A 26,902-nucleotide genomic window follows, 5' to 3' on the forward strand; every position below is an offset into this window, starting at 1 on the left:
ATAGAGTTCCTGTGCACTCTATTCCATCACAGTGACCCATTATGCCAGAAGCAGTTTAATCATGCTGGCCACATGACCCGGAAAGTTGTCTGTGGACTAATGCCGGCTTCCTCGGCCTGAAAGCAAGATGAGCACCACAACCCCATGGTTGCCTTTGAATGGACTTAACCATCCAGAGAGTCCTTTATCCTTTTTTATGTAGTATTATTGGGGGTGATGATACTGGCCTACCCTACAGGGTTGTTGGAAGAAGTACTGAAATCACGGGTGTGAAGAGTTTTGAGCACTTGGAAAAAGTAGCATATTGCAATATGAAGTCTGTTTTACCTGCGGCGTATTAGAAGCAGGACACTTGAATCCATCCGGCAAGACCATTGAAATAAACAGGAGTCCACAAAGGACACACCTGTTCATGTGACTGCTTATTGGAGGGTGTGTTTGTGTGCAGCAGGTATACAGGTTAAGGACCCTCTCATCTGTGCACTATCAACAGCAGCACAATAGAGCCATTGTCATTGCTGGTACCTTAGTTTTAAACAACCACCACCGCCAAAAAAACAAAGCAAACACCATGGCTGAATCTCTTTACTCAAGCTGAGTTAATTTAAATACAGGTGTTGCCATTGAAATTTCTTTCTATTGAGTGCGGGAGTGAGGAGGTGTTAGAAACTACCAGGGACTCTACTCAGTATTATTTCACAAGAAGAGAGTGAAGGGCTTTCCTGCTGAGTTAAACTGCTCCCTTTGGAAGAGGAAAATAACAGGCATTGATTCTTGTTAACAGGCTCCCCCAAGCAGATGAAACTTCAGGGCAACCTTTATAGGGTGATTTTTTGGGGAGGGGGGAAGAGGGAGATGTAGGGACTTCCAGTGCCTTTGGAAAAATCTGTTTAAAAAGTGTACAGGTTGAACAGGCATTACTTGGGTGCAGAAACAAGCATGCAGCCAGGCAGCCCTAGTCTCAAAGCAGCACAAATTCACTCCCTCCAAATCTAAATCAGCCGCCAGCCAGCCAAATCTGCTTTTGTACAGCTCCTCTCGCACAGATCAAGACTGGGCAAACTGGCTTCAGCCCCTTCCCACGGTGCAGACAGAGGTGATCTGATGTGGCTCTAGAGGAGGTGCAGAGATTTCTCCGGTCGGCTCAGTATAACAACATGACTTGCAATCTTTGCCAGATTTCATTTGGGCAAGGCATGCTTTGTGTTTTGCAGAATCCAACACTGAGAGCCAAACGTACAGTAAATAAGACACTTGTACTATTGCGCGGCCATTGCTGTTGTCACGTCTGCGTGGAAGAATTTCCTGCACTCCAGCAAAATCGGAAGTGCAGGAAGCTGTGCCTCCCAATTTAATCCTCCCATGCTGTTTGATAGTGCAACAGTCTCCCTTGGGAGGTGGTGGACTCTCCTTCCTCGGAGGTTTTTAGGCAGAGGTTGGATGGCCATCTGCCATGGATGCTTTAGTTGAGATTTTTGCATTGCGGGGGGTTGGAATGGATGACCCTTGGGTATCCCTTCCAGCTCTGTGATTCCATGATTCTATGCTGTGGTGTCTGTGGGAAAAGGCCATGGATGTTCAGGCAGGTAGATTCTGTTCTTAATGGTTTAATAATATGAGTAGCCATGAATGGAAAAGAAGTCAGTAGGGACTGGAAACCTGTCCTTTTTGTTACTTGGCATCTGTCTCTGGAGTCCACCTTCAGGTCAAAAACTTTGGAGAGTTAAAGCACCTGCTCTGGATGTAGGTACTGAAATGGGAGAGACATGTTTCATTGCAGCTGGGGCAGATGAAGGTGTCCAGTTGTGCTGATGGAGGGGTACCATGGTTTCTTCTTCCTGTGCACCTCCCAGCGGTCACTTCTCCTCTGGTCTCCTCTGGGGATGCGGGTGGTGCTGTGGTCTAAACCACTAAGCCTCTTGGGCTTGCCAGTCGGAAGGTCGGCGGTTCGAATCCATGCAGCGGGATGAGCTCTCACTCCTCTGTCCCAGCTCCTGCCAACCTAGCAGTTCGAAAGCACGCCAGTGCAGGTAGATAAATAGGTACCGCTGCGGCAGGAAGGTAAACAGTGTTTCCATGTGCCTTGGTTTCCGTTACGGTGTCCCATTAAGCCAGAAGCAGTTTAGTCATGCTGGCCACATGACCCGGAAGGGTGTCTGTGGACAAACGCCGGCTCCCTTGGCCTGAAAGCGAGATGAGCACCACATCCCATAGTTGCCTTTGACTGGACTTAACCATCCAGGGGTCCTTTACCTCTATCTCTCCTCTGGTCACTGCTGTGGATACACAAACTGTCTACAGGTGCTGCAGTCATCTCTGCAAGGGATTTCCATATGGCAGGGTTGATGTTCCTAGGCTTCATGTCATGTTTGCAGACCTCTTTATAATGCAGAGTTGGTCTGCCAGCAGGCTTGGTGCCAGCTCCCCATTGAGCACATCCTTGAGGATCCTGCCATCTTACCTTTTGTGGACATGACCAACCCAGGGCAGACACCACTGAGACAGGAGTGTGCAGACATGCTGGGGAGAGCACACATTTGTTTGAGACTCTGCTCCGCCATGTGATATCTCAGACCTTCCTGACGCAGCAAACGTGTCCCCTTTCCCTTGTCCCATTCCCTTTAAGGAAAGGGGGGTTAGTTTTAGTTACTTAATTTTAAAAGTTTGACACACTTAGACTTAGTGGGTGAGCTGCTTCTGTGATATGCAAAACTTTGGCCAATTTCTTTCCGTTGCGCCAGAAGCGGTTTAGTCATGCTGGCCACATGACCTAGAAAGCTGTCTGTGGACAAATGCCGGCTCCCTTGGCCTGAAAAGTGAGATGAGCGCCACAACCCCATAGTCGCTTTTGACTGGACTTAACCGTCCAGGGGTCCTTTACCTTTACCTGCCTGCTACTAAAGGCACAGAGCTGGCATATAAAGTGCAATCCCTAAAGTTAAATTATTTTGCCCAATTTCAGCTTTATGGCTTGCAGTACAGAGCCTGTCAAAACCCACTGCTGTGGAGTGGCATTCTGATATTTGAAAACGCCATATAAACTGGAGAATCTCTTCCCTGCTAGCTCTGGAGATCTCTGTAATATTCCACGGCCTCTCCCACGGTGGGCGCTTTGAAGATGCTATGGCCCAGTGGAGTCACATAAAGTGCATTTATGGCAGCCTCCCATGTGAAGACCCAATGCTTTTAAAGAGTGCACATTGGAGCTAATTGCTGGGGGCCGAGGGGTCCCCCCAAAAGTTGACGGGCATTGCCATTCATAGGGTGCGCGTGCATCTCATCATGTGATCAATTACGCAGGGCAAGGCTTACCCCCCCCATATTTTATTCAAGTTGGCACCCCTGAGGGTGCGTGTTTTTCATCCTCAGTCCATTTCAGTTCTCTTTCTCTCTCAGAATAACAGACCCAGGTTTTGTGCGTGTGTGCACGTACGTGTGTTCTCTGAGACACGTGTAACTTCTTAATCTGCACGGGAGCCAAAGCAAAAAAACAAAACAAAACTCCAAACTTGCAACTCTACAGGTTGGCTGTCCCTTTAAGGGAGAGCCACCGGGTGTGTCTTAAGTAGCTATGGTAACTTTCAAGTTGAGGATGCTGCGCGATGCTCCGGGTGGCTGAAATTGACGAAAGATGGTTCGGAAAGGGGAGGGAGTGGGCTTCACTTAACAGCCGCTTCTTTCCGAGGATTCGAATAACCGCTGGCCGAGGAGCTGCCAAGTCACGCGAATGACAAAGCGGAGCAACTTTCGGCTCGGGGACGGTTTGACGATCTGCAGAAGAAGAAGTGGCGACGGCAGGAGGAGGAGGACGGCGGCGAAGGCGGCTCTGCGCTGAAAAAGGCAGCGCCTGGAAATTATGCCCCGGGCGTCCAAAGCTTTGCTGGCGATCGCGACGCCTGGCAGTTTCTGGGACTTGCCGTCGGAGTTGCGAAGGCGCACAGACCGGAGCGAGCCGGGGACAAAGATGTTGGCGCTGCTGCAGCGGGGACTGCCGGGTCCCAGATGGGGGCGCGAGGAGAGGGCAGCCGGAGGGGAAGAAGCCCTGAACCCCTACGGCTCCGGGGATGGGGACGCATCCTAAGCAGGTGGCAGCCGTCGGGGGACTTCCAGCCGGGATCTCCAGACCACGACCCGGGCTTTCTTCTTTTTCTCGCTCCGTCCAGTCCGGCCACTTGGAGGGCTGAGCCGGACTTCGCGCCAGGCCACGACCCAAGGGGACTAGGGTCCGTCCGTCTGTCTTTGGAGTGGCTGCTCATTTGGGAAGCGAGGGCGCCCCTCTCCTTTTTGCCGTTTCTTTGCCGGATGCACTTGCCTTGCTGTCTGGGCACGGGCGAGATCCGAAGGCTGGGGCAGCTGTAGACTTGGCAGCGAGCCCCGCTGCGCCCCACAAGAAGTGGGAGTCGGGTGGGTGGAGAGATCCTCTGACTTGGGGAGACTAAGGGTGTTTCTTCCCCCTCCCCCCCACCCCACGACTTCTGGATCTCTTTTTCTCCCAACCATTGGACGATGGAGAGGTCCTCGAGCAAGTCCTAAAATGCCGGTGATGAGGGGCCTCTTGGCTCCCCAAAACACCTTCCTGGATACCATAGCAACCCGCTTTGATGGCACGCGTGAGTTGACTTCCCACCCTCTCTTTTTTTAAAGTCCTCTTCCCTCCCCCACCCCCAAATCCCAACCTTGTTGTCTTGGCCTCCGTAGGCAAGCTCGAGGGCTGTCACGTCTAGTTGTTTCCTCTGCAGAAGACCTCCACTCGCTGGGAAAACCTCTCTCCAAAATAGGTTCAGGTCCCCCTCACTCTTACCACTCACAATTCCATTCCTGATACCCTTAATCCGAGCCAGCCTGGATGGGCTGCTGGTGTCAGTGGGTTTGCACTCATTCGAGTTCAGAGGCCTGTTTCGGAGGCAACACGATTCCTGCATTCAAAACGGTCCTTCTGGGTGGGGAAGAGCAGAGCAAATTAAAACGGCGTGCGTGTGCATCATGCAAGGGGACACATGCTGGGAATCTGCAACTAACTGTAGCTCCCCAGGGTGTGATGCACACGCAACACACTTGTGCACTTATCACATGTGGTGCAAGCCACGTATGGGCTGGGTGCTATTCTTGAGTGGGCTGCAAATTCAGTCAGATTTCTCTCCCCCAAATCTCAGTGGAATCTCCAAAAACCTATACAAAGGTTGTTGGGTGTGTTTTTTTAATGGCTTACCACGGGGGGTTGTCAGTTACAGACCGTGGCTGCAGAAACAGTATACCTTTTAAAGCACATTCTTTCCCTCAAAGAATTCTGGGAACTGTAGTTTTGTTAAGGGTTGCTGGAGGGTATATTACAGTGCCCAGAATTCTTTGAGGGAAAGAATGTGCTTTCAAGGTATAGTGTGTGTGAGCACACTCTACGAGAGGGTTGCTATGCCTTTTAAGATTTGCGCTAAAGGTAGAATTTCATCAAGTGGAAATTCTCTTCCCCCCCCCCATCACTGCACCACTGTGGCTAAGGAGAGCAGCATTTAGTGGGAATCGTGGCTTTTATGTCACTTACAGCAATCCCTGGAGACTCCATTTGGTGACCCAAGTGATCATGTATCCAAAATAGCTTTTTCTTTTTTCCTTTTACTGTGTTCAGGATCTTTTTTCTTTCTTTCAGAATTTAGGCCTAGGATTCCTAGGGGATGAATATGCCCTTTCTTTCTTTCTTTCTTTCTTTCTTTCTTTCGGTGCTTCATGTATAAACCTGAGAATGCAATGTGTGAATGTGATAGACATGTTTGCAAACCTGTGTGTCATGAGATACACTCCTTAGGGCGCCATTATGAACTGCACTTTCAGGTTGTATACACTTGTGGGCTGTGTGGCATGTGAAATGGAACTTGGCTATCTTGCATCGTGTGCACCTGAAATGTGAGAATACAACAACCAGGTGTCTATAGACACAGGTACTCTGCAAGCTGCGGTTCCCTGCTGGGTCTACCCTTGGCAACAAACCTTCATTTGTCATCCATGTTCTGTGTGAAATGGAGAGCTGGGCAAAGAGTCCTTTTCTTAACGGGACTGGGCTTTGGAAAGGTTGAAAGTTCAAATTATGCCCCTGCCATTCTTTTATGGAGATAAGAGTGGTCTGTTCTGGGGCGTCAGAAGGGTGTAGTTAGAGATCTGATTTTTCATTTTGACTTTCTTCCAATGAGCTCAGGATGGCTTTTAGCTCTCACAACAACCTTGTAGGGTAGGTTGGGCTTGAGAGGTGATGACTGACTGGCCCAAGATCTCCCAGTGAGCTTATCTTCTGAGCAATGTTTTGAACCTGAATTTCCTCACTCCAAGCCCACGACTGCAGCCACTATCCCGGGACTTGGGTCTAAACCACTGAGCCACTTGGGCTTGCTGATTGGAAGGTTGGTGGTTCGAATCCCCGCGACGGAGTGAGCTCCAATTGCTCTGTCCCTGCTCCTGCCAACCTAGCAGTTCGAAAGCATGCCAGTGCAAGTAGATAAATAGGTATCACTGCAGCGGGAAGGTAAATGGTGTTTCCATGCGCTCTGGTTTCTGTCACGGTGTTCCGTTGTGCCAGAAGCGGTTTAGTCATGCTGGCCACATGACCCGGAAAGCTGTCTGTGGACAAACACCGGCTGCCTCAGCCTGAAAGCGAGATGAGCGCTGCAACCCCTTTGACTGGACTTAACCGTCCAGGGGTCCTTTACCTTTTTTACCATTTTATACCACACAGTCTCTCAAAATAATACTGCAAAAACAATTATTGCCAACATAAAAATCTAAAGAGTAGAGGTGAACTGAAATGGCTGGATGTGTGTGTGTTTGCTAAGGAGCAGGGTGTCCTTTTTGATGAGGGAAGTGTCCTCTTTACCTTTTCTTGCGACGTTTATTAGTGTCTTCCTTTGCAGAGCTTGGAAGGCCACACTTTTGCTAAAATGGGGGCGAGTCAAGGGATGGACCATGTAGATTTAAGTAAGGTTCCCCCTACTCCCCTTCCTTAAATAATTCAGGCATTGTTGAGATGGCTCGTTGTACTATGGGGAAGAATCAAGGGTTCTGGGATGAAGGACTGAGTCACACAACCTTTTTAGAGAGACTTTTTCATCACCAGATTGGCTCCCCCACCCCCCCACCCCCAGTTGAGCAAGTTTGAATTGGCTTGTGATGACAGGTGATTTGACCTGGCAGCTCATGATCTCTATTCAAAGCTGTATACAATTAATTGCAAAAAACCCTACAAAGAAACCACTACCATATAGAAAATAATGCACCACTACCATATAGAAAATAATGCACAACTTGAGTGTGGACCATGGTGTGTGTGTGGCTAACCTGTGGCCTGCCAGATGTTGTCCAGCTCCCATCAGCCTCAGACAGCATGGCCAATGGTCAGGGATGATGTGAGTTGTAGTCTGACAACATCTGGGAGGTCAGGGGTTCCCTGCTTTCAAATGGACACATATAGAAAAGATAAGGACATACTGAGTTTTCATCACACCAGCCCAAGCTAGGAACTTGTGCTTGGTTATGACTTCCCAATGACTGTGGCTTCCCACATCAGAAAAGGCTTGCATGTGTGATCATCACATGCGCCTTTCTACACCCAAGTTGCACATCAGTTGCTACATGGAAGTACCTTCTGGATAGGAATGGTGTGAAGTGCTCTCCTAAATTAGTACTAAATGCATCCTGTGCCCTGTGGCTGGCTATGTTTAGCTTGGAGAAAACGAAGTGAGCAGACTTGAAATATTAGAAGGGTTGCCACACAGAGGATGGAGCAGGTTTTTTTGCAGTGTTCTTCAGCCTTTGGTCTCCAGATGTTGTTGGGCTACAACACCCATCATCCATGGCCAGTAGCTAAAGCTGGCTGGGGATGATGGGAATGGGAGTTTCACAACATCTGGGGTCCCAAAGTTGAACACTCTTCTAGAGGACAGGACCAAGGGGTAGAAATTACAGGGGTGCAGATTTAGGATAAAGGTTAGAATAAATCTCCGACAGGCAGGAGCTGTTCAACACTGGAACAGACTGCCTCAGGAGATGATGGGCTCTCCTTTGATGAGAGCATTTAAGCAGAAGTTGAGCAGCCAACTTTCAGGGATTCTGAAGCTGGCACCTGCATTGCAGATTCTGCAGTGAGCAAGGGAGTTAGGCTAGATCTGCAAAGATACCTTCCAACTCTGGGTGGTATCCGTCTCAATAATTGCAAGTGTGAAATAAATTCTAGTTGCACAGTTGGACTTTCCCCTCTCTCCTCCCCACACCACTCCAAAGAAGGGGGGAGGTATAAAAGGAGAATTCCTGGATGCCAAGATCCAAGGTTGGGACAAGTATACTTTGGCGAGAGAACCCCTGCAGAGATTTTAAATCACAAAATATGCAGCAAAGTATGGAGATATAGGCTATTATGTAAAGGTAAAGGTAAAGGGACCCCTGACCATTAGGTCCAGTCGTGGCCGACTCTGGGGTTGCAGCGCTCATCTCGCTTTATTGGCCAAGGGAGCCGGCGTACAGCTTCCGGGTCATGTGGCCAGCATGACTAAGCCACTTCTGGTGAACCAGAGCAGTGCACGGAAACGCCATTTACCTTCCCGTCAGAGCGGTACCTATTTATCTACTTGCACTTTGAGGTGCTTTCGAACTGCTAGGTTGGCAGGAGCAGGGACCAAGCAACAGGAGCTCACCCCGTCACGGGGATTTGAACCACCAACCTTCTGATCGGCAAGCCCTAGGCTCTAAGGTTTAACCCACACCGCCACCCACTATTAGACCTTGAAAATATGCTTTTGTAAGTTACAAAGCTTCTTCCTTCCCCTATCATAGAAAAAGACCACACGTTTAGGTAAATTTAAAATTGTTTACTTACAAACTCTCCAAAGGTCAGTTTCATGTGTTTTTCCATACTGCATCCAGGAAAATGTTGCACATGCAGTAAAACCTGCCTTAGTTACAGTGGTGAAAGTTCCTAAATTATTGGTATAGGAACTCAAGGAAGACTTGTTAGAGCCATGTGGCTAAGCTGAAGCAACCAGTTCAGACCTCACATGCTGAGCTCATCAGGTAGACTGAGGTACAGCAAGAGGCTTGATTGCCTTCCTCCCAAGGCGAGGGGGAGAGACCTAGCTAAGCCTGGCAGGACAGCTTACTCTATGGCATTAACCCCTTAGAGCATAAATTAGACTTAAGCATGTTGAGTATATGAGGCTGGTTATCCCACAATTAGTAGGTGGTGGTTTTTGGTTTAAATTATCCCACTTTTTAGCAAGGAACCCTCAGGTGCTTCCTTGCTTTGCTCTGGTTCTAATTGAGTTAATAGGAAAGGATGAGAGGAGGGGAAGGGAAGGGATGAAAAAAAAAAGCTTTCCCTATTCTGCATTCTTGTGTGCATCTTGTGCACTATTTTCTCGCTGTACCTCCACCTGACTTTTCCTAATGGGAGAAGCACAGAGGCCAGCCCTACCATTGGGCAGTGGAGACCAGCCCATTAGGACAAAAGGGGTACTGCTCCACCAGCCTCAGCCTGCTCTCCTCCTCTTTAACCCCAGCCCTTGTAGAACCCAGAGGGGAGGAGGATGGTGACAAAAGTAGAAGGAGTTGCTCTGTCAGTCATTGGCTCGGACTTCCCTGCCTTCTAGTCCCAATGGCCAGTAGCCGCTGCTGCCATTAGGCAGAGTGTAGTGACCTCCTCAGACAGCAGATACTAGGGAGCATTTCCTTGGCTGTTCCCTTCTTCAGAGGACAGAGCTGTGTCCTGCACTCCCCTCCCCCAACTAGCCTGCGACCTTCAGGTGCAAGAGGTGGTGGTGGTGGATACTATGACAACACTAGTGCTGAAATAACGGCCAGTCCAGTTCATGGAATGCTTGGTGGTGAAGGGGGGGGGGGGATGAGGAAGGCACCATCTTGTCCTTTGCCTCAGGTGGCAAAATGTCTTGGGCCAGCCCAGAAGCAGTATTATTGATTGATTGAATTTATATGCCGCCCTATACCCGGGGGTCTCAAGGCGGTTCACAGAATAAAATCAAGATACAAAACCACAAAATACCTAATAAAAATAAAAACAACAACCCAATAACACCCCTCCCCCAGAAAGAGCCACATTTTAAAAGGGTATAGGATGTCTAACCGATCAACGAAAGGCCTGGTTAAAAGGGAACGTTTTTGCCTGGTGCCTAAAAGTGTATAACAAAGGCACCAGGCGAACTATGAAGAAGGGCCTCAGAAGATGATCTCAGAGTCCAGGTAGGTTCAGATGGAAAGAGGTGGTCCTGGAGGTATTATGGTCCTGAGCTGTTTAAGGCTTTATAGGTCAAAACCACTATTGCTTTCCTTTCTCATCTGCAGAACCAAAGGAGGGAAGCTTTCACCCACAAAAGTGGTCCCTGGTGTGGGCTAGTTTTTGTTGGTTTGTGATGGTGGGGCATGGGAATAATCAGTTGAATATTTCTGGAATAACTGCTCATCCACGCTTCCTTTTGTGCCATGCTTAAATAAAGTTTACCAAATAGAGCCTGAAGTAAAGGAATGCGTAGTAAGATGGCCCCCCCCACCCCACCCCAGGAGCAACCAAACTTCACAATGTCACATGTAAGCTTTGGAGATACACAGATCTCTTTCTCCAAAAACTGAATCTGAGGAAGCGTTCTGTGTAACTCGTAAGTTCTCATCTGACACAATACATTTAGATTGTTCCGTTTTACTGTATGAATGATCCCTATACACTTCCAAAAGTATTTTCTCCTTTCCCTTTCCCTCCCACCTCTCAGCCACCCATTTTTCTGAATGTTTCTGAATTCCACCAAGGGAGCTACCGCCACTTTGCAGGTGCCCCTAAGCAAACTATTGTTTTTCTCGTCTCCAAGACAACGTCCAAGCTGAATCATCTGCAGGTTGGTTATTTGGGACTGAGAGCAGCCTTACAGAGGAGCAAGGAGAGGGTACACCAAAGGAGAAATTAAAGGAAGCACCCAAAATGTACCGGGAAACTTTATCTAAGAGTATCAGCACACTACCCTGAAATCTGATGCAATGCAGGGTAGCATAATTAATGTTCCAAATTAAAGAGAATATCCAAGCTATAGGCAAAGGGCCCCTCTAGACCAGGTTTGGTCTTTTAATTGGGTGTATTCTGCAACAGGTCATTGATGCAATAATAGTGCATTTGTGGTGTATTTATACTGAGCTATTTACTTGCTTTATTAGTGGTTCTTTGATGCTTCCCCAATGTCAGTGCATTGCTGCTGTCTAGAAATATAGCGCAACAAAAGTGGGGCAAGGCTAAGCTGGAACATTTGTCGTATTTATAAAAAAAAAATACAGGGTTTCAGAGGAAATCAAGTGATGTGCACTAATTGGGGGGGGAGCAGCATGCCTGCCCCCAAACATTTGCAGGTGCAAACAGTATTGAAATCCAAATCCATTCCAGAAGTCTGTTTGACTTCCGAAATGTTTGAAAACCAAGGCGCGGCTTCCGACCGGTGCAGGTGCCCCGGAAACAATAGCCGACACGCATCGGATGTTCGGCTTCCGAAAAATGTTAGAAAACTGGCACACTTACTTTTGGGTTTTCAGCATTCAGGAGCTGATTTGTTCATCGACTAAGCCATTTGAGAACCAAGGTTCCACTGTATATCATCATGAGCACAAATAATCATGAATGCACAATAGCAAGGATGGTTGGCTGGGGCTGGGGCCCACTAGGAAGTTTACCACGCAAGTCCCATTGCAGTGATTAGCAACAGCAACATTTCTACAGAGTTTGCAAATTATGTGCCTCTATTATTAAAAAAAATAAATCAAAGAAGTGTCCCGTCTTTAAAGACATCTCCTCTCCTCTCCTCTTCTCTTTTCTCTTCTCTTCTCTTCTTTTCCCTTTCTGGTCAACGGATTAAAGTGGTGGCGACCCATTTGGTGGTTTTGTTTGTTTGACCCAAGCACAAACTACTTGGGACCAGCCCTCTTGGGAATGCAGTTTGCCCAGGGTTAGGATAGCCTGGATAGCTCAGCATGGTGCTGATGATGGTAAGGTTGCAAGTTCGATTCCCGTATGAGACAGCTGCCTATTTCTGCATTGCAGGGGGTTGGACTAGATGATCCTCAGGGTCCCCTTCCAACTCTATAATTCTATGCAGAGGAGTTTGGATAGCTAGAAGTTTCTGAGAAAAAGCTCTGTGTGTTTTGAGGGAAGTTGTGGGGGTGCGGGAGGGAGAATTTGCTCCGAGCCGAGCTTACTGTATCTTAAGCGTACGCCCTGCAGAAGGCTTCTTTCCGCTTCACAAGTTTGATCTTCGAGTTCTGAAGAAACTCTTGCATCTTATTCCCTTAAGAGAAGCTTCCATGAGGCAGTAGCAGCATCTATCTACCTCTTGCCCATGGGATGTGCTTTGCTTTGCTTTCCACACCACAGGAGACACGCATGTATCACGGTCTCTCTCTGTCTCTCCCCCCATCCCTATGTTCTGCAGAGCTGCTGACCCATATCGGCAGATTAGCCTGTTCCCACCCATTGCACCAGACCCTTCTAGTCTTCTTCTTCTTCTTTGGCAATCACTCATAGCTGAGTAAGATTGTCTTCCATAAACACAGTTTTAACAGTGAGTCCATAAGTGACTGTGGAGGCCAATTCTGGATCCACACATTCTTCCACACTGGGGACATAGGTTTCTGGGCAGGAGCTGATCACGGTGAGGGTTTGCCAAGCGTGCCTTCCTCTTAGCACGTTTCTCCCTTTCATCCTGAGTTCGAGTGTCTTCGAAACTCATGACACCTTTGGTAAAGGCTGTTCTCCAATTGGAGCACTTGCAGGCCAGTGTTTCCCAGTTGTTGGTGTTTATACTACATTTTTTTAGATTTGCCTTGAGAGAGTCTTTGAACCTCTTTTGTTGACCACCAACATTACGCTCACCATTTTAAAATTCAGAATAGAGTAGTTGCTTTGGAAGACGATAATCGGGCATCTGCACAACATGACCAGTCCAACAAATTTGATATTGGAGAATCGTCGCTTTGACACTGCCAATCTTTGCTTCTTCCAGTACACTGGTATTAGTTCGCCTTTCTTCCCAGGTGATGTGTAAATTTTTTTGGAGACACACCGTTGATGGAATCTTTCAAGGAGTGGGAGATGGCATTCATAAGTGGTCCACAGTTCACAAGCATACAGTAAGGTTGGTAGTACAATAGCTTTGTAAACAAGCATTTTGGTTTCCCTGAGAATGTCCTGGTCCTCAAACACTCCGCACTTCAATCACTCGCAGCACCAAAGGAGGGATGGCAGAAATCCAAAAGGAATAATGAGATGGCGGGGATCGCAGGTCTGTAGCCCAGGAGTGCAACACCTGCCTTTCACAAGCCTGGATAGCTCAGTTGGTTAGAGCATGGTGGTGAACACACCAAGGTTGCAAGTTTGAGCCCCTGTGCGTATGGGACAGCTGCATATTCCTACATTGCAGAAGGTTGGACTAGATCAGGCATAGGCAAACTCAGGCCTGCATATGTTTTAAGACTACAATTCCCATCATCCCTGACCACTGGTCCTGTTAGCTAGGGATGATGGGAGTTGTAGTCCCAAAACATCTGGAGGGCCGAGTTTGCCTATGCCTGGACTAGATGTTCATCCGGATGCCTTCCAACTTTATGATTCCTGGGTGTAGTTGGTGAGATCCCCATTGAAAGGCTCTGAAGGTTAGGGAAGACCTCTGCCTGGGGGCCAAATCTTACGCTATATTATCACTACAGCACAGAGAAAAATGTACCAAGGAAGGAAGGAAAATCAATACCTGTGTAGCACATAATTGGGAGAAACTATTCCCAAATGTGATCTGTCTCTCTTCCTCACTCTCTCTCTCTAAATCAAAAGTTGTGGTCCCTGGGTCAGGCAGTGGCAACCCAGTGGAGAAAGAAGAGCACAAGCTGGCTGGCTGTAGAAGCGAATGCCTTTGAGCCGGCTCGGCTCTTTTCTATTTTCATATTATGTAGCTAGCCTGCTTACGCAGAGAAAGGTACTCTTAGGAAACCTGGGTTACAGGGCTTGATATCAAGTTGTAGAACAGATTTAGTGTGGGCTGTAGTGTACCAACAAGCCCTCTTTCTCCCCCTTGTTTTCTTTCTCCTCCCCTCCCCTTCCTCTCCTTGCAAAAGCAACTTGGTCACATAAACCTTTTGGGAGGATATTTTCAGAGCTCCTGTGCCCGTGGTTGGAAACTGACATTACAAGATACTATGAAGTTTTGGTTTCCTCTCTCTCTCTCTCTCTCTCTCTCTCTCTCTCTCTCTCTCTCTCTCTCTGTGTGTGTGTGTAAGAGAGAGAGAGAGGGCTGGTGTTTAAGCAGTGGAGTCTGTTGCATCTAGTCACCCTTTAAGGTGGAATGTGGAAGGAGGTAGCAGGCTCTAAGAGGTGCTATTTCACACCTACACCTGCTAGAAAGGAGAAACATTCAATGGTTTACCCCTAATTTTTTTTAAAAAAATCTGGTTTTTATCTTGGATAGCAGCTGGATTTTATTTTTAATTTTTGAAAAGCGGGATCTTGGAGAGCCACGGCCATTCAAGGACCCTCCAGATGACCTGCTTAATCAGCATTCATCTTGCTTCGCTTGCACAATGCTTACGCAATGGTTAGACCCGTGGTTCCCAACGTGGGGCACACGCTGCACAAGGGGGCAAGTCGAGCTTGTTTAGACCAAGTTAATGACCTTTTAGGCTTCCCCCATATAAATAGGAGTCCACTTTTTGAATAATAAGATTAGTATATGTCATGAGGGAGGTTGGGCATCAGGATTTTAGAGAGGCTTAGGTGGGGCATGGCCCAAAAAAAGGTTGGGAACCACTGGGTTAGACTATGCCCAGTCTATGTTGAGTATTTGTTTTGATTTGTCCACAAGGTTGTTTATACACCCCATCACTTTCCAAACCACCAAAAGACTGATTCGTTTTTTTAAAAAGTGGATTTGCTATGCTAGGGCAACAGAATGCTGAAATCCATTTTCACCGTGCAATTGCAGTTGGATCCCTCCTGCAAAACAGTGACAATCTGGAGACACCCTCAGAGACCACAGTGCTGGATGACAGGGGCCAGTGGTCTTGCTGAGTTCTCCTTCCTTATCTCTCTGCTTGGAGGTCTGCAGCTCCAAACAGGGAGCATAGAAAGCTATGCAGGGCTTTGGTTCTTAAGTCTCACGCAGAGGAGGATTGCATGGAAGCTTGCCAGGAATAAAGGGCAATGGCACTGCTGCTGTTGCTTAAATTTGTCACACGGGAGGTCCTTCCTCCACCTTTCCCCTTCACTCTCCTTCCCTTGTATGGCTTGTCTTTTTAATTTGTTAGCCTGAGTGCAGGACCTGCCCCCCATTTAATGGGTGTGAACTGCTTTGGGAGGCATTTGCCAGAATACCTAGGGAGGGGATTCCGCCAAGAGGGGGAATCCACAGGAAAAAAAGCCCTGCTTCTCACACTTGCTCTTCTTTTTGATTAAAAGTAAATTAGGTATGTTCAGGCTAATGCGCTTTTAGGTGTTGTTGTTGTTTAGTTGCTTAGTCGTGTCTGACTCTTCGTGACCCCATGGATCAGAGCACACCAGGCACTCCTGTCTTCCACTGCCTCCCGCAGTTTGGTCAAACTCATGTTGGTATCTTCAAGAACACTGTCCAACCATCTCGTCCTCTGTCGTCCCCTTCTCCTTGTGCCCACCATCTTTCCCAACATCAGGGTCTTTTCCAGGGAGTCTTCTCTTCTCATGAGGTGGCCAAAGTATTGGAGCCTCAGCTTCACGATCTGTCCTTCCAGTGAGCACTCAGGGCTGATTTCCTTAAGAATGGAGAGGTTTGATCTTCTTGCAGTCCATGAACATCAGTTCTTTGGCGACCAGCCTTCTTTATGGTCCAGCTCTCACTTCCATACATTACTACTGGGAAAACCATAGCTTTAACTATACGGACCTTTGTTGGCAAGGTGATGCCTCTGCTTTTTAAGATGCTGTCTAGGTTTGTCATTGCTGCTTTTAGGTAGACTCTGGCTTTAGCAAGGCTGTCTGAGTTAAGATTTGAAGTCTGGAGTTTCCAGTCTAAATCCTTTGGGCACTGGACCAGATGCACCCATTGTCCGATCAAGAAGATCTTTTGAACTACAACTTCCACCATCCCTAGCCATTGACTAGGCAGGTTTCTGAATTTTGGGGGTTGGGGTTGGGAGGTTTTGAAGTCCAACAACATCTGGATTTGTAGAATGCTGCTATGTTGCAGATGGCTACTGGTTTAGAGGGAGCATAAAAATTCATACAGGATCACCCCATCCCGTGAATTTCTCTGCCCATCACTGGCCTTGCTGAGGATTCTCCAGCATACAAGCAACCGATAAGCCATGCTATCTAAATGAAATGTCCAGTTTCAGAGCCAGTTACTGGGGGACAAAGAATGAGGGCAGCTTTTGACTTCATGTCCTGGTTGTGGAGAGATCAGATTTAGTCACTGATAAATGGTTGCAGGGTTATCGAAGGACTGGCCCTTCCGCTAACGCCATGACACTGTTTTTGTGCGTCCCTTTCATCAAAGAGTTTTCCTTTCTGGATGAAGCATTCTGCATCCACAGTATATTAAGGTCTATGGAAAATGTCGGGTCAAGACAGTTTCTCACAAATCCTTAATGCTCCATATTAAGGTTTATATACTATTGTTGTACTGTGTATTTTGGGTCTATGGACCGCAGTAAAACTGTTTGTGTTTTAAGGTCCACATCTAGGGTTGGCATCCATGTCCTGGGAGAGGCTTGGTTTGCTTTTAACAGCCACATATTATGTGGAAATCCAGAAGTCATGTGACCATTTCCCAGCGATGCTGTAGTATGAAAAGCTGCACCTGCCGGACTTCTGCCTACTTTTCTGTTAAAGGCAAGACTCTACTTGCATTCTGCTGCTGGTTGGAGCATCCTGTTGTTGTTGTTTAGTCGTTTAGTTGTGTCCGACTCTTCGTGACCCCATGGACCAGAGCACGCCAGGCACTCCTGTCTTCCACTGCCTCCCGCAGTTTGGTCAGATTCATGTTTGTAGCTTCAAGAACATTGTCCAACCATCTTGTCCTCTGTCATCCCCTTCTCCTTGTCATCTTTCCCAACATCAGGGTCTTTTCCAGGGAGTCTTCTCTTCTCACGAGGTGGCCAAAGTATTGGAGCCTCAGCTTCACGATCTGTCCTTCCAGTGAGCACTCAGGGCTGATTTCCTTAAGAATGGATATATTTGATCTTCTTGCAGTCCATGGGACTCTCAAGAGTCTCCTCCAGCACCATAATTCAAAAGCATCAATTCTTCAGCGATCGGCATCCTAGCATTTAAAAATGCATGTTCTTTCCTCTCCCCCCCCCTTCTCTAAAGCAATTTAAGCAGTTCCTATAACAATACTACTGCACTGTGTGCTTGTTTTTTAAATTAATAATAGGGCACACCTCTGTAGCATGTATAAGATAATTTAAATCAATCGGGGCATTTTAAGAGACGGAACTTGAGGGGAATACATTTCCAAATGTCTCTAGGCATGGAAGCCGGGGGGGGGGGGCGCGACAACAATGCCTGCATCAATCTATAAATAAATGATCCCTCCATGTAGTACTTAGTAATATGGCTGCAGTTGGGCTGCTGTGTAATTTGAGTAATCTGGGTCCATCTCCTGCACCCTTTCCTGTTATTTTGGGTGCAATTAGAACTCTACCGCAGTGACTTGAACACGCACGTTGAACTCTGGCATTCTGTGCCTGCTTTGTACAGTGTGGTTTGTATCTAATGGTCTTTCTGGATATATATATTTTTTTAAGGTGGGGTAATAGTCTTGAATGAGACGCGTGTGCTGCTAGCTTGACCTGCTGGTATATTTTTAAATCCTAGGAGGATTAGAAGTGGGAAAATAAAAGTATTCAGAAAGAGAGGCTTTTGGGTCTTTTTTTCTGTTTCCCCCCTCACATATCATTATCACAAGGGTTAAACTCTGCTAGATGCAGAGAGATGATCCCTCATTAGCGGGCATTGCAAATGTGCCTCAGCTTTGAGATGAGCTGATATTAGCTCACACTTTTCCTTCCTAATCATTGGCTAAATTAGTCAGATTTCTGCAACATTGATAGTTACCATATCTCCATAAAGAAGATACATCTGCTATGTTAAAATATGTGTACGTGCATATGCAGAAGCATAAACACACACCTGTTACATAAAACAGATGTAATGGGTGCAATTCTATGCATGTATCCTTGGAAGAGGGACACGGGGGGCGCTGTGGGTTAAACCACAGAGCCTAGGACTTGCCGATCAGAAGGTTGGCGGTTCGAATCCCCACGACGGGGTGAGCTCCCGTTGCTCGGTCCCTGCTGCTGCCAACCTAGCAGTTCGAAAGCACGTCAAAGTGCAAGTAGATAAATAGGTACCACTCTGGCAGGAAGGTAAACTGTGTTTCCGTGCGCTGCTCTGGTTCGCCAGAAGCAGCTTAGTCATGCTGGCCACATGACCCGGAAGCTGTATGCCGGCTCCCTCGGCCAATAAAGCGAGATGAGCTCCGCAACCCCAGAGTCGGCCACGACTGGACCTAACCGTCAGGGGTCCCTTTACCTATCCTTGGAAGAAGGTCCCACTGTGTTTAATGGGTTTTACTTTCTTTTTTTTCTTTTTTTCTTTTTTAGAAAGATATTTATTGAGGTTTTACAAAAAACAGAGATTTACAGAATGAAAAAACAACAGAGAATAATAAAAAATAGAAAAAGAGTACAAAAAATACAAAAATTCATAGAAAAACAAACAACAAAAAAACAAAAAAAACAAAGAATACAAAATACAAAAGTCAAATAGATAAGAAAAAATTAAAAAAACAGATCCATTTTTTTGATGTCTTTAAGTTCATTTGCTTGTTTCCTTGACCTCCTCACACCTCCCCTTTTGTATTCCCATTTACATAATCTATTCAGCAAATTCTTACCCTTTTTCATTTATCTTAACTCTATATCATAGCATATTATAACTCAATATTATCGTCCATTTATCAGTTCATTTTTTACATATTCTTGTTAACTTTTGTTGCTAATTACCACTTATTGCCAATCCAAACATAGGTTTAACATTCATTAATTTTACAATATTTCTGAAGATATGCTTTAAATTTCTTCCAGTCTTCCTCCACCGCCTCTTCTCCCAGGTCTCGGATTCTGCCAGTCATTTCCGCCAATTCCATATAGTCCATCATCTTCATCTGCCACTCTTCCAGGGTTGTTGTTGTTGTTGTTGTTGTAAGGAATACTGCAAGGTAATGTACACAGGTGGCGCTGTGGTCTAAACCACAGAGCCTAGGGCTTGCCGATCAAAAGGTCAGCAGTTCGAATCCCTGTGACGGGGTGAGCGCCCGTTGTTTTGGCCAAGCTCCTGCCTACCTAGCAGCTCGAAAGCACATCAAAGTGCAAGTAGATAAATAGGTACCATTCTGGCGGGAAGGTAAATGGTGTTTCCGTGCGCCACTCTGGTTCACCAGAAGCAGCTTAGTCATGCTGGCCACATGACCCAGAATGCTGGCTCCCTCAGCCAATAAAGCAAGATGAGCGCCACAACCCCAGAGTCGTCCGCAACTGGACTTAACAGTCAGGGGTCCCTTTACCTTTAATGTACATGAAGCCCTTTGAATGCTTGAAGGTGCTATCGAAAAGTTAAGTAGTAGTATTTTTATTCATTACAGGGACATATGGTGTAAGTAAACCCATCTCCCATGTTTTAATGCTGCACAATGCTATTTTTATATAATCCACTTGGAGATTTTCTTTACAGTCAAACGGTAGCTGCATTTCATTAGGTAAGGACCAATTGAATATGTTCTCATGCCTTGAGAGCTTACACATGAGCAGAGCCTTTTAAAGCCTTTGGAAATTTCCTTACATAGCCTACTATGACATGCGTTCTTCGGGGAGCGCATCCTCCCTCCTCCCTCAGATCTGTGGGGGAGGCATTGCTCCATGCGCCACGTTTAATGGCAGCGCCACTGCCACCACCTCCTCCGCCTCCGCCTCCTCTTTAGTGGCGCCCACACTCCAGAAAACTTTGCAGACAGAGGAACGTCTGGCCATTTCACTGTCGGCTTTCTGGCATTTACTTCTAAACATGGCTAATTCTGGAAGGCTGTTAAAATAAATAAATAAATAACACTGGCTGGTGACAGTTGGTGTTGGGCTTTTTTGGGTGTGTGGGTTTTTTACTTTTTTTGCCTGCCAGAATGCAGGTTGAGGAAAAAACATCTTTGTGTTTTTATTTATGCTTTGCTCTATTTTTTGATACTGGGTTTTAAATGTTTAGTATTATCCTTTGTTTTTGGTGGTTTGTTTTTTAAATCATGGTTCTGCGTTGCTTTTTTGGGTGCTGTTGGGGTAGCAGAGAAAAGGGTGTGGCATACATGTTTTGAAATAAATATTTTCCACCGCCGCATGATATGCATGGTAGGTGAATAGGTAGGTATCTTGATTCCCGAACGCCTCTGTTGTCGTATGTTTCGGTTCTTGAACGCAGAAAAATCGGAAGCAAATGCTTCCGTTTTTGAACATTTTTTGGAACCCGAACGTGTGACGTGGCTTCCGGTGAGTGCATGAAGCTCTTGCAACCAATGGGAAGCCGTGCCTCGGTTTTTGAATGTTTCGGAAGCTGAACGGGCTTCCAGAATGGATTCCGTTTGAGAACCAAGGTACCACTATACATTGTTAGTCAGTGCTAATGAATTGCCTCTTCCTGCTTTCTGGGACTACCCACAAAGCAAGGACTGCCTGCTGCAACAACCAGAAGGATTTCCATAGGGCTTCCCAGGTACCATCAATTAGGCGCTGTGGGTTCAACCACAGAGCCTAGGACTTGTCGATCAGAACGTCAGTGGTTCTAATCCCTGCGACGGGGTGAGCTCCCGTTGCTCAGTCCCTGCTCCTGCCCACCTAGCATTTCGAAAGCACATCAAAGTGCAAGTAGATAAATAGGTACCACTCCGGCAGGAAGGTAAACGGTGATTCCGTGCACTGCTCTGGTTCGCCAGAAGCGGCTTAGTCATGCTGGCCACATGACCCGGAAGCTGTACGCCGGCTCCCTCGGCCAGTAAAGCGAGATGAGCGCCGCAACCCCAGAGTCAGCCATGACTGGACTTAATGGTCAGGGGTCCCTTTACCTTAAATAGACTGTGAGCTTCTATCCAACAGAAAAAGTTTTTTTAAAAAAAAAAACAGTAGGGCAAGAAAATAAGAAAAGTTCTCCTGGATCAAACAGAAAGGTCAGCTTAATATTGCATCACACAGCAGCCAATCTGATGGTGTCTATAGATTTCTGTTGTTTGTTCCCAGCAATTGGCACTTGGCTGGCAGAGGCGGCAGGGGTGGAGGCCAGGCACCCGCAGCAAAAATGTTGTGGGTGCCCAGGCTCTGGGGGGCCCCTGGAATTAGTGCCAGTGGGGACAGGTAAAGATGCAGCTGGGCTGAAATTTTGTTTGTAAAAGGTAAAGGTAAAGGGACCCCTGACCATTAAGTCCAGTCATGGCTGACTCTGGGGTTGCGGCGCTCATCTCACTTTATTGGCTGAGGGAGCCGGCGTACAGCTTCCAGGTCATGTGGCCAGCATGACTAAGCTGTTTCTGGCAAACCAGAGCAGCACACGGAAATGCTGTTTACCTTCCCACTGGAGCGGTACCTATTTATGTACTTGCACTTTGAGGTGCTTTTGAACTGCTAGGTTGGCAGGAGCAGGGACCGAGCAACGGGAGCTCACACTGTCGCGGGGATTCGAACCGCCGACCTTCTGATTGGCAAGTCCTAGGCTCTGTGGTTTAACCCACAGCGCCACCCGCGTCCCTTACATGTTATGATAAAGGTAAAGGTAAAGGGACCTCTGACCATTAGGTCCAGTCACAGATGATTCTGGGGTTGCAGCACTCATCTCGCTTTATTGGCCGAGGGAGCCGGCGTACAGCTTCCGGCTCATGTGGCCAGCATGACTAAGACGCTTCTGGTGAACCAGAGCAGCACACGGAAATGCCGTTTACCTTCCCGCCGGAGCGATACCTATTTATCTACTTGCACTTTGACGTGCTTTCGAACTGCTTCGGTGTTAGTAGCGGCATGCTGGTATTTTTATTTTTAATGTTGTCTTAAAGAAATCAACAATTTGCAAAGGAAAGGATACCTCAAAAAGTGAAGCAAGAGGCCTTGACGAAGACCTCTTTCCGTGAATCAAATGAAAACCACAATGTGCTTGGTGGAATACAACTGTTCAGGACCTTGGACAGCTCCACCGCAGCATTGCTGAGAGATCTTGAACTGAAATTTGTGTGTGTGTGAGATGTTTTTTCCAGTTCTAGCTGCTAGCAAGGCTACAGCTCCTAGGCAAGCAGGCCGCTTAAACGTTTTCCACCACAGCACCTTTTAATATAAAAAGTTTGGTACAGTTTTCAGGCATGATGACTAGGGGTGGAAGCCTTAATTGATTCAATCAGTAGATTAAACAACTAAAGCTTTAGTTGATTAGTTGGTGGTAGGAAAATTTAATTGGTGCGGCTGAGAGTTAAAGGCACATTTTCTTTCTTTTAAAAAAAAAGTCACGTTGGTTCCAATAAACGTTGTTTATTAGAACAGGGAGTGGAAAAGAAAATGTTAAAAGATGGCATTTTTATTTAGCTGCAAGTTATCTCATGCTTCTTTTAACATACAAAATAGGGCACCCGTGTTGAGCTATTGGTAATAGGAAGAATATCGTCAACGAATAAGCGATAGGTCGGTTAAAAAAGAGTTAATTTTTAATCAACTAAAACTGGGATTGGCTGACAGCCCTAGTGGTTACTTTTAAGAATCTTCCAGATTACTTTTATTATGGAGGCTCAGAGCACTCTCTCAGCATTTAACTTCCAACAACTCTGATGTGTTACCACATGTTGTTTAACATATGACTTTCCCAGATTTTTTTTTGGGGGGGGTGGAGTTTTCCTTTCCTTTCCTTTCTGTATTTCCTCGCACACTTACTTAGTGCACCAGAGTTTCTTGAGACAGGAGCGTATGACGCCTTTGTTTGAACGAGCCCTTTGTATCTCCATGGGAATGTAGACTTTAGGCTGAAAGATATTAAAAGAAACTGTGTGTGTATGTAAATTTAATTCAAATTCTCAGATTACCGATAAATACCCTTCAGTCAAAGCGTTTTAGTTGCAATTTCAAAATTTAAAGGCACCAAACAACTGAAGCTTAAAAAGAGAGAGAGAGAGAGTTCATCATCTGGCTTTAAATCAACACCAGGATATATCAGGGTTGTGGTGAATTTTTGCCCATGAACATTTTGAGGGCAAAAGGCTGGAGGAGGGAAGCATTTCATGATCCTCCCTCATATGCTGTTTCATCACCTATTCAAAGCTGCTTATTTCTCCAATCTGTTACTTCGGTGCTATTTTCATTTATGAACAGGGGCTTCTTTCTGAAGTGATCCCAGATCACAAACCAGATTTTAACTATATGACGTGGTCATGAAGTGAAATCAGAATGGGGGATGGATGAATGGTATCGTTCCAAATCATGGGTAGGCAAACTAAGGCCTGGGGGCCGGATCCAGCCAAATCGCCTTCTAAATCCGGCCTGCGGACGGTCCAGGAATCAGCGTGTTTTTACATGAGTGGAATGTGTCCTTTTATTTAAAATGCATCTCTGGGTTATTTGTGGGGCCTGCCTGGTGTTTTTACATGTGTAGAATGTGTGCTTTTATTTAAAATGCATCTCTGGGTTATTTGTGGGGCCTGCCTGGTGTTTTTACATGTGTAGAATGTGTGCTTTTATTTAAAATGCATCTCTGGGTTATTTGTGGGACATAGGAATTCCTTCATGTATATTTTTTCAAAATATAGTCTGGGCCACCACAAGCTCTGAGGGACAGTGGACTGGCCCCCTGCTGAAAACGTTTGCTGACCCCTGCTGAATGGTACAGTGTACATTCTAAATTTCTAAAGCATGTTTCCTCCCTCAGAAAAATTCCTGGCACTGTAGTTTGTTAATAGGAAGGACTTCACCCCCAGTGGGAGACAATCTCCCCCATCTGAACAACTCTTAAATCTCCCTCACCTTTCTCTGCTGGCCCCACAGGGAAATTCTCCTTCCCCAAGCTGAACTCGGTATACCCCTGTGCTTTTAGCATGTGCATTTACCTCTTGCACACCCACACCCCAGCCCACCAATAGCAACTGTTCCCCTGAGCTGCACTCCCCGACAGACTACTTTCCCTGAGTAGGCGAAGGGACATCGCAAGAGGAAGGAGCACACGGTGTCCTGGGGTATAAATAGCTCCAGCCGTGAGTTGTAACAATAGCTGCACCACCTGTGCTGGGAACAAGTTGCCTATATGCAGGAGGGGAGCTGGTGTCAGTTCTCTCTCCATGTCGCTGGCACATGCATACCCCCTGAAGGTATAGATTTAGTTGTGCGTGTTGCTCCTACACAGAAGGAAAACTCTGAATTTCCTGTGCAAGGTCTGTGGCTTTGCATTACTCATTAGGCTAAGGGTACCATAGCGTAGGGTCCCAGTCCTATACTACAATGATCTGATGGGACCCTCAGCTGCCAGGGGAAATTTGTCTGCATCATCATCATCATCATCATCATCATCATCATCAATGCTCCACCCATCTGGTTGGGTTTCCCTAGCCACTCTGGGCGGATCCCAATTAAAAACACGATAAAACATCAAACATTTAAAACTCACCTAAACAGGGCTGCCTTCAGATGTCTTCTAAAAGTCCGATAGTTGTTTATTTCCTTGACATCAGGTGGGAGGGTGTTCCACAGGGCGAGCGCCACCACCAAGAAGGCCCTCTGCCTGGTTCCCTGTAACCTCACTTCTCGCAGAGAGGGAACTGCCAGAAGGCCCTCGGTGCTGGACCTCACTGTCTGGGCAGAACGATGGGGGTGGAGATGCTCCTTCAGGTATACTGGGCCAAGGCCATTTAGGGCTTTAAAGGTCAGCACCAACACTTTGAATTGTGCTTGGAAACATACTGGGAGCCAATGAAGGTCTTTCAGGACCGGTGTTAATATGGTCTCAGCGGCTACTCTCAGTCACCAGTCTAGCTGCCACATTCTGGATTAGTTGTAGCTTCCCCCAGCATGGGGGGAAAGTGAGAAGCACCCCTGCCCTCTAGGGCCATGGCCCCAATCCAAATTGTTCCTCTCCCTCTGCTTCATTTACCCTTTTACAACGCCAGGGGTCTGATCACAGGCTTCCCGCCGTCTTATCTAGTTGCATCCTGAGGGTTATGCCTCAAAAATTTATACAGCTCCAAATTTGGTGACTGTTCCCTTATTGGGGGATCCCTTTTGACTAGATTAAGATGAACAACTGAGACGGTGAATGGGTGCATTGTATGGACACACCATTCATAGGAATAAGCTCATGTGTCACAGATGAGTAGCAAGGTAGAAAACTGCAATCTCAAACAACATTTTGCAAGGAATGCCAAGATTTGCATTGCAACCTCACCACCTGGTTGCAACATCAGAACTTTTCACACATTCTTTTTTTTTAAAAAAAACCAAACCCCATGATAGTTGAAGTACTTGTTGCTTCTCTTTATTCACACGTGCCACAGCTTCTCTGAAGATGGCATTCACGTTAGGGATTTACTTTCTGCAATCTTGAGGACCGGAAACTTCATTTCAATCTATTTTCGACCAATCTGCCATTCTCTCAGTTTGAATCCCAGGGTGCTTGATGCATGAATGTCAAGGAAGAAGTATTACAGCAGCCAGGGCCAGCCCACCCACGAGGCAAGTTGAGGTGACGGACTTGGGCGGCAGGATCCACAGGGGCAGCAGATCTGGCCTCCAAGAAACCCAGCTACTGCCACCGCGGCTGCAATGGCAGCAGGAGCTGCAGCACTCTCATTGGATGCCAGATCTGTCACCTAATTGGCAGCCCCACCCAATGCCTCTTCCACAGCGGCTCGTAGTGAATAGGGGGCACTGCTGGTCTTCCCCCACCCCTAGGGAGGAAATGGCAGGGGCTGCCCTCAGGGGTCCCCTGAGCTTTGTACCTGCCCAGAGTGATTCACAATGGGCCACTTCCCCCCTCACATTGGCCTTTGATTCCCAGTTCAACCAGCCATCAGGTCAGGTTGATTTGATTCTCACCTCTGCTTTTTCCTGATGTATATCTTCATTCTCACCTTGTTCCCAGTGTACATCTTCCCTTCCCCTCTTCTTCCCTGATTGGAGGGGGCAATTCTGTGATTCGCTTCAGGTGCCAAAATATCTAACACCATCAGGCACAACTTCAGACCCTCCAAGTATCCCTATTTTCCAGGGATGTCCCTGATTTAGATGAGCCACCCCACTTTCTGATTTGATTCCAGAATGTCCTGCTTTTCCTTAAAGGGTAAAGGACCATTAGGTCCAGTTGCGGACGACTCTGGGGTTGCAGCGCTCATCTTGCTTTATTGGCCGAGGGAGCTGGCATATAGCTTCTGGGTCATGTGGCCAGCACGACTAAGCCACTTTTGGCGAACCAGAGCAGCGCACGGAAACTCCGTTTACCTTCCCGCCGGAGTGGTACCTACTTGCACTTTGATGTGCTTTCGAACAGCTAGGTGGGCAGGAGCAGGGACCGAGCAACAGGAGCTCAGCCAGTGGCAGGGATTCGAACCGCTGACCTTCTGATCGGCAAGTCCTAGGCTCTGTGGTTTAACCCACAGGGCCACCTTAGGACGTCTCTATTTTCATTGGAGAAATATTGGAGGGTATGGAGTTATCTGATCCCCGAGCCATCCGAAGGCAATCCTGTATAGTTGTTTTTTTAATGTTTTGTTGTGTTTTTATGTATGTTGGAAGCCACCCAGAGTGGCTGTGGCAACCCAATCAGATGTGTGGGGTGTAAATAGCAAAATGGAATGGGACGTGCCTATTT

General features: G+C 46.9%; 1 protein-coding gene and 1 long non-coding RNA gene across 2 annotated transcripts in view; both read left to right on the plus strand.

Moving 5' to 3' along the window:
* The window catches only part of LOC310755762, a 1,619,227-nt gene that overhangs the window by 222,150 nt on the left and 1,370,175 nt on the right, over positions 1-26,902 (plus strand). The window lies entirely within an intron of this gene.
* KCNH3 (potassium voltage-gated channel subfamily H member 3) overlaps positions 3,314-26,902 on the plus strand; it is a 73,840-nt gene continuing 50,251 nt past the window's right edge. The window contains exon 1 of the mRNA XM_083598617.1: positions 3,314-4,610. Coding sequence (XP_083454743.1) covers positions 4,535-4,610 — 76 coding nt within the window. The 5' untranslated portion in view covers positions 3,314-4,534. The remainder of the gene's footprint in view (positions 4,611-26,902) is intronic.

The sequence above is a fragment of the Podarcis filfolensis genome (assembly GCF_964270895.1).
Source record: "Podarcis filfolensis genome assembly, chromosome: 2".
NCBI lineage: Eukaryota > Metazoa > Chordata > Lepidosauria > Squamata > Lacertidae > Podarcis > Podarcis filfolensis.